The sequence below is a fragment of the Marmota monax genome, unplaced genomic scaffold, assembly GCF_021218885.2.
Source record: "Marmota monax isolate L192 unplaced genomic scaffold, Marmota_monax_Labrador192_F-V1.1 WCK01_AAM20220418_F8-fsc00170, whole genome shotgun sequence".
Taxonomy (NCBI): Eukaryota; Metazoa; Chordata; class Mammalia; order Rodentia; family Sciuridae; genus Marmota; species Marmota monax.
In genome coordinates, this window is record NW_026692395.1 from 3,130,869 (window position 1) to 3,139,198 (window position 8,330).

Sequence of the window (8,330 nt, forward strand, 5' to 3'; positions counted from 1 at the left end):
CAGTGCTCATTCTGTGACATGGCCATCACTGAAAGAGGAGGGTGTGGAGGTGAAGTTAAAGAGGAGAGGTTAGCTCACTTTGAGAGATCCAGTCATTTTGATCCTTGCAAATGCAGTGCCCAGCCAAGATGGCTGTGTGCCCAAATAAACATGCCAGTGTGATGTGAGGAAGAACGGATCATCCATTGCAACATTAATGCACATGACAATCTTTCCACTTGGCCTATTTACACTGGATGGGGCTAAGGACTGTAAGGAGACAAACTTCTCCTCCATGCAAGTCCTTAGAATATAAAATTTAGCCAGGAAAAAATAGTATCTCAACTTATTCATCAATGACTTTTAATTGAAGTCTGTCTAAAGGGAGTAGATCAGGGAGCACCAAGGAGGAAATATTTGACTCTTTAGAAGACAACTGCAAGTAATCTTAATACCAATATAGCTAATATAAAAAGGTTACTTACTGACTACATGATAATTCTCAGGTAAACCTGGATTTCAGTTTCTGGGGAAATGTAACCTTGCATACACATCTGGATCCAGCATCAGAGATATGAGCACCTTGGGCACGGATGATAGTAGAAATCCCAAGCTTACCCAGATCTTCTGAGGACTGGGGGTATGGCTCAGTGGTAGAGCTCACAGAAATTTCATGAAAGGGCTGTTCTCAGTGCCTGCCCTTCACCCCCAAATGCCAAAAGACACACCTAACTCACATTAGTGCTATTTAGAGAATATAGCTATTTAGAGAATGTGTGGTCTTTAACTTATGGATGGATATTTTCAAAGAATAACTTTTGGTAAATAAGCTTGAAGTATGAATATCCTTTCTTGTAGACAGAATATTATAAACAACGGTTAGGTTGTGTAATTTCATCAATTGTACCCTATGGATTAAATAGGACTCTCCAGAATTTTTCTGAAACTAACCACTATAAACTGCCATGTGTCTGTGAGGATTTGTTTCCTAGACTTCAACTCTGTCTCCCCTAGATTCCTCATCCTTCAAAAATAGTGAGGATAAAGCCCTACTCCCATCCACTCCCTGATCAGGGATTTATAATAAAGAAAGGTATTTTCCCAGCTCAGGTGACAATTGGTACATGTGGGGACATGAACAGACAAGGATGTCTCTTCAAGACCTTCAGCAGCGGTGCCTCTTGTGGGCATTCCAGATCCAGATGGGAAACCCCAGAATCTCAGGATTGTAGGAACCTTTGTAATTGCAGGAGCCAGTGGCAGTATGAGTGAAGACAAATACCTGACAGGGCATGGGGCAGAGAGAGCTGTCTCCAAAAATCCTACATAGAGACTCTGTACTTTGGAGACTGCTTATATGTCACATATGGTTAGCATTTTCAATCTTGGAGACAACTATTTTTCCCAGAAGGGGAAAATTAAGTTCAGAGAGGTAAAAAAAAAAAAAATCTGGAATTCTGACTTTGACACTATTCATTAAATGCCACTTCCTTCTTCTATTATACAAATTCCTCCTCTGTAACTTAATAACCTCTTTGTATAAACATATATGCTCATTGAAGTCAAGGCTTATGTCTTCTCTCTCATCTCCCCAGAATATCTTTCCGAAGGCTGGCCTTGGGTAAGAGAAGGAAAAAATCTAAAATGTGACCCTCATGAAGCTATTATGTGGCAGCCCTCTAAGGCCCATGTAGAGTTCTCAGGCGAGTATGTCTTGGTGGCAGCATAGGTACTTTCACCAAAAGGTTTTGTCTGACACAGGACCCCCAGAAAGAGCCAAAATGATCTTCAGCTATATTTTTAACAAGAATGGTCCAGGACTGGGGGTGTAGCTCAATGATGGAATGCATGTTTAGTATGTATGAGGCCCTGGGTTTGATTCCCAGCACCAAAAATAAAGTAACTTTGGTCACTCTCCTTAGTTATCCCATTCTATTCTGTTGTAGACTCCATAATTTAAGAAGAGTATGGACAAACTAGAGTTAATCTAAAGAAGGAATCAAGAGGGGAGACTGAATACCAGATGCCCTTAGAAACAGTTGAATAATTGGAGCTCTTAAGCCTAGAAAACTGAGATAACAGGACATCATCTTTGTTTTTAGTTCTCCCAAGGACTGTCCTAAAAGAGAGAAAGTCTTTGTTCTGTGTGATTCCAAAAGGTGAAGCTTGGACCCATGAATGACAGACAGACAGAGCAAATGACTTCAGTTCCACCTAAGGGTGTCACCCACAGCCAAGACTTTCCAACAATGAAATGGACATGCTTAGAAGGGAGCAAGTTCCCCTATGACCACTGGAGAACAGGCTTGGAAGCACTATAGCACAGGTTCCAGAAACGGTCTTAAACTAGGTAACCCCGGAAAAGCTCTCCTCACTCTGAGATTCTCCACCAAGAATAGCACTAGTGTGAGTTAGGTGTGTCCTTTGGCATTTGGGGGTGAAGGGCAGGCACTGAGAACAGCCCTTTCATGAAATTTCTGTGGTTCTTTATTAACTTTTCAGATATGGGTCAGCATCTTTTCCCCTGTGGTTCTGAAGAAGCCAAACTATAAAAACCATGATGTTCCCTCCACTCAATCACTCCAGAACTACCAATCTCAAGTTCGAGTGTCTCTTTTCTCTATAAAAAATTCCGGGGGGGGGGGTTGGAAAGAGGAAGAAGAGATTCATTTTAATATTTTTTTAATATATATTAGTTGTCAATGCACCTTTTTATTTTATTTCTTGATAAGTGTGCTGAGAATTGAACCCAGTGCCTCACACATGCTAGGCAAGCGCTCTGCCACTGAGCCACAACCCCGCCCTCATTTTAATTATTTTAAGGGACAATGCTCAAGTGTCTTCCAGTTGGAGTTGAATTATTTTCTTTGTCCTAGGTTTTGGAGAGGGAAAACCAAGCTTGACCTTTTTCACTTCAGGGAGAAAATTGGGGATCTCAACAGGGTGCCAGGTGTATTATGCATAAAGATCAATGGGGCCTAAAGTGGTAGGTACCTAAGGGTTAGCCAAACATGCCACCCACTGTTCTGACATTCTGTCTCTCTCTCTGAATGGATTTCTATCCCATGCCCCCAGATGCTCTCTACTTTCTAGGAGAAGGCAACAGTTGAGGAACTGAAGCAGTTGACATCTTTTCTGATTCTAGAGGCAAAGATGATGAGGGGATTCATCTACCAGTCTGGATTAAGCTTCTGAGAAGTACATCCCATGAAGTTCCCTTTGTGAGTGTCAGGCCCTGGTCTGGGGCTGTGCCTGGTCTGTTAACACAGCTGAGAAGGTCTCAAAGGAACTATCACTGCTCACAGAATACGATCTCTGCATCCAACAAGAATGTGAAATTGCCACCAAATGAACTACTAGCCATGAGGCATTCTCAATCTGATAGTTCAGGTCCTCTTATGAAGCCTCTTTGGGAACTTCTAGAAATAAGGTCAGACTGGGGAAGGGAGAAGGGCTTAAAAACAGCTTAAAGGTCATGGCCTGCCATTGTCCTGGGCTAAGGGCACCAAATAGTATTCGGGTTTGTTTTCACATCATCTGTGATAATAAAGATGGTAAAGATATGCTCACCATCACTCTGCAAACAGAGACTTGGATGTAGAGTATGTAAAATGATACAGCAACTTCAGGGACATCAGTGCATATTCGGTGGAGGGAGGTGAAGCTTTTTTCCCCTCCTGGCTACTCCCCTACCCCACCCAATTTTGTTCCAGGGCAGTACCTAGTTCACTTGCTTCACTGTGCCAGGTGGAGATACCTACCAAAAAATGGGCCAGGACAATGACAAATGTGGAGGGTGGGCCCTTCTTCTGTCCTCTCCAATTTTCCTCCTTGTCTTTTCCCTGCATCCCCACCCTGGTTTCCACACTTTCTTTTCACCACCATCAGTCAACCTTAGGACACATTCCTAAGAACTTGAAATGAATATTGGGACCCCATACTACAATTCAGCTACTCTGTCCATCTGTCCATCTCTCGCTCACACACACACATGCATACACACATCACAGGACAATACCACCTGAGTCCCCAAGGCCTCTGAGAGGCCCTATGTGATGCAGAACCATTGGTTTCAGAACCTTGCAAAGTTCACCCATCCTCCATGGAGTATCTTTATTTCAACGCAGGGAGTCAACTTCATGGATGACTGTCTACCCTGTAGAGGAGGAACCCTAAGTAACAAAACGTGATTAGAAGAGAATCCCCATTTCATCCAGACAGGCTCCCTGAGTTAATGAGGTAGTATATAATACTAACCAAATGAATTAATAATGCCCAGGTTATGGGCCCAATTCCTTTGTGGGTCATGTTTCTCATACTCATTAGCATGACCTCACTAGAAATGCAAAATATGGAAAATTCATAACACCATCCCTTAACACTTAGGATAATCACTATTATACTTTTAACATTTCCTTTCTTTGTATCTTGATTTTTCAGGAGACTATACAACTCTCCATAAATCAGGCAGCAGAATGCCCCACATTTAGGAAAATCATAGGAGCTAGTGGGAACTGATGATTCCCCCAACGTGATCATTTCCTGGTCCAAAGGTTCTTCCATGACAAATATGAGTACGCACACCCCATGCCTTCTCTAACTAATCACCTTTTCTCAAATCCCTACTCCCCAGATGTCTCTATCTCAAGGATGACATGCTGTGCCAGACCCAAATCATTTTGTTTTTTTCCTATACACCAAAGTAGATTTGCTGTCATTTTCTACCATGGTTCTTGCATCATCTGTCTCTGTGTGACCCAAGTGATATGGAGTCACCAAATAGTCCTCTCCTCTCCCCTGAGCCCAGACTCCATCAGGGTATACCCACAACTCAGTCCTCACCTAGGAAGTCATGGAAAGCATCACTGGGCTGGGAGGCTGGTGGGATGGATATATCCCTGAATGTTTTTACCCCAAGCTCCCTCACACACTCCAGTCCTACCAGAAGAATCAAGAGACTCTCTGAGGGGAAGAAAACAAATGGACTTGGAGCCTGCCATTGATTCACTGAGTCATAGATCTAGGCAGCCTCAATCCCTGACTGCCTACACTGTGGCTCTAAGAGACCAAGGAAACAAGGACCTGGAATCACATTGCAAATAGTAACACTGTATGCAAATGAAACAAGTCATCTTCCTCACTCCTGGGAAGTGCTTCTGGGGAAAAGAGGACCAGAGCTAGCATAATAAAAGTTGGGCTATTAGACTGTGGGGGTATCATTTAAGGCCACCCTTTGAATTTCACTTTAGACCTGGGGCTGCTTAGGCCCAGGATTTCAGAACTATAGAGCAACAGAGCAAGGATTAGAAGTCAAGTTTTCAATCTGCCAATCCATTTCTATTTCTATTCCCTTCCAGTCCATTCCCACCAGTATGTGCAGACTAAGAAGGCTATTTTCAGGGAGAAATCTATATTGTTCTGGAGCATAAAGGGAAACAAAACTAAGGTGCAAAATGGAAATGGGATTCATGAAATATGCCACAGAGTGTCTTGCCAAGAAAAAATTACAGGCAACCGTTGCACTGAAAAAATACTTTACCCTTTTCTATAATTCTAAGGCCATTTACAGCTAGCTCTTACTTACAGTAAAAGCTTTTTTTACAGGAGTCAGGTTATTTGGGAAGAATGGGAGAACTGATTTTACCTGCTGGATGTCCAAATCCGTGTAATAATGAGTCTTCACATAATAGAGGTCAACTCTACATTCAGCAGAAAAGAAATCATTAAAAACACCCTGTGTCTCAACATATGAGGCACTTCCTCAACAGCTTGGCCAAGAAAACCCTCATCTATCCTCAAATAATCCCCCAGCCAGACCACAAGTTGCTGGCTGCCCCATACTTCATAACACCCCCTGTCATGCTCCTGCATGCTCACAATATAATCCTGGACCACAGCAGCAAGCACGCTCTTAGGCTGCCCCTCAGACTGGGTCAGCCCTGGGCAGAACAGAGAAATGACCTCTCCAAGACAGATTGTCTGTGGAAATTCTGTGGGTAGAGGGAGGAGGAAAAGAAAGGGAGGAACTGCCAGACCAGAGAGGGCCGCATATCCCATTGTGACCTTGGTAGAAAGAGAGGGGAGACTAGTGATTAGGAGAAATTCCTGAAGGCTAGGATTCCCCTCTCCTAAGTGGGTTGTTTGAGACGTGTGTGTGTTATTTTTTTTAAAACTGTATTACTCCAAAGAAGGATGGAAGGAGAATGAAAGAGCATGATAGTTGGTGACAAAGGCATTTCAGGCTGGTTAGAAATACATGACAATTATGAAGGAATGGGGATGAAGATCTGGACTAGTTTGGGGAAGCTAAAGATCCCAGGGGTCCTTACCCATGCTCCAAAATGTTGTCTCAGCATACCTCAGACTACTGAAGCTGACTGGTACCACCTAGAGCAAACTCCAGGGTTGCCCCCAGGCCTGAAGGACCCCCACACCACAAGTTAGCCAGCAACTCTGATGGAAGGCTACAACAGTGGACATGGTATACAAGGTGTGCATGTGTGTTGGGGAGTCGTATTCACAAAATCCCTGCTGAGACAGCAACATGAAAAAGCCCTCCCCCCCAAAAAATCTTTAGCGACACTGATCCCTGCTGAGAAGCCACATCTTCCTATCTCCCTCCTGAACCCACATCTACAATCTCAATTGTAATGTGAGTGGTTTGGAAGGAAGAGAGCTATTTGAGTATTTAAGAGATTTGAATATTTAACAGAAACCAAAACAACAACAAGAATCAGATCAAGTTGTGAGGTTCCTTCACTTGACAATCTAGTGCCTCAGGGCGAGTGGTCCTACAAGTTACTGTTCCCAGTAACAGCCCCCGCTGCTCCCACCCACTACCCTCACTCCTACTCGGGGCGGCTTGCTTTGGGGTTCCTCAAGCACTCAGGAGAGCTACTCTCTCCTGTCCTCCGCTGCAACTTGGCTTCCAGCAGATCACTGCCTCCTAAAACAAACAAACCCTGGCGGCAGCGGCGGCAGCAGCTCCAGCACAGCTGCGCTCCATGGCGCAAAAGTTTCCTCCACACTTCTCAACGTGCAGGAAATCTCGCCGGCGCTGGGACAGGACTCTGGAGTGAGGGACAGGCCGAGCCCAAGAGGCGGCAGCAACGCCCCAAGAGCTGAATGGATCTGCGCGTCCGGCTGTGGGAAGTGAAGCTGACGAAAGCCACCCATGCCTCATCTCCGTTGCCACACCGGACGCCTGGCCCTGCAACCTGCCCTGGTGGGGCGGCCGGCGAGCGAGCCAAGAGAGCTGCCAAGCTGCACTGCCTGTGCCTGCAGCCCCTCGCTGTCCCGCAGGGGCATAAGGGCCTCCAAGGAGAAACCCCCAACAGCCTCCACTTCCTCCAGCCCAAACCGGGGGAGTAGCCTCCCCGACGTGGGAGAGCAAAAGCTGCTCCAGCGCCCCTGGAGTGTGTCTGTGCGCAAGCCTCTAGCTCCGGGCCAGCAGTGCTCTCCTCCCTTGCTCCGGCCACCCTTAGGGGATGTCTGCGCCTGGGCTGCTGGCACGACTCCTCCGTGCTGCTCACGCCCCTCGGATGGGCTTTCACCCCGAATCGGGGCCAAGTCTCCCAGCAGATCGGAGGGCCCATCCGGCGGCAGCTGCGCATCCACTTGCCCATTCAAAGTTGGGCGCCGCTCGGGCAGAGCCGCAGCCTTACCTTAGACACGGTGAGCGGCTCGCAGTGTTCCAGACCCCCCTTAAGGGTGAAGCCCCAGGGCGCGCCCCCTTGCAGCTGCACAGGGACGTACTGGAAGGACCCAGGCCGGTTCTCCATCCTCGGCTCGCCTCAGGCGCCGCCGGGCTCCTTTTCCGCGGGGGCTACTTGGTCTCCGCCCCCAGCAGCTCCGCCACCATCGCCCTCCAGCGCTGCGCCACCCCGCACCGCCCCGCTCCGCCTACTCTCCCGGCTGGAGACGCTCGCTTGCTGCCCGAGCGCAAGGAGGAAATGACACGGAGCTGGAGAAAGGGGGAGAGAGGGGGGGAAAGGAGAAGGGGAAAAAAGAAAGAAAAGAAAAGAAAGAAGGAGAGGCGGAGGGATAGCGCGTAATGGACCAGAAAACGGGGCGATGGGGCGGGGCGGTCACTGGGACCTCGCCTATAGGATCGCCGGGGAGGGGGGGCGAGGCGAGGCCTCACATCAATTGTTACATTGTTTCATTCAAGCAGCCCCCTCTTCGGTCCTCCTCTTCACTGCCGGCTCCCCGCCCTCCAGCCCGCCGGGGCAGGGGAGCTGAACGTCCTTAGTGTGGATGGCCCGCGCGGCCGAGTGGGCTGGAACTCGGGTTTCCTGATCTGCGCGTTCCTGCCTTTTTCTCTGAAGGTCCCGAGAACTGGGTCCTGGGAG

General features: G+C 47.3%; 1 protein-coding gene across 2 annotated transcripts in view; it reads right to left on the reverse strand.

Annotated features, from left to right (window-relative positions):
• Shroom4 (shroom family member 4) overlaps positions 1-7,894 on the reverse strand; it is a 216,931-nt gene extending 209,037 nt beyond the window's left edge. The window contains exon 1 of one of the 2 annotated variants that reach the window (XM_046442556.2): positions 7,644-7,894. In XM_046442556.2, coding sequence (XP_046298512.1) covers positions 7,644-7,760 — 117 coding nt within the window. In that variant the 5' untranslated portion in view covers positions 7,761-7,894. The remainder of the gene's footprint in view (positions 1-7,643) is intronic. The other variant, XM_058578706.1, reaches the window with a different exon arrangement.
• Positions 7,895-8,330: the final 436 nt, after the last annotated feature.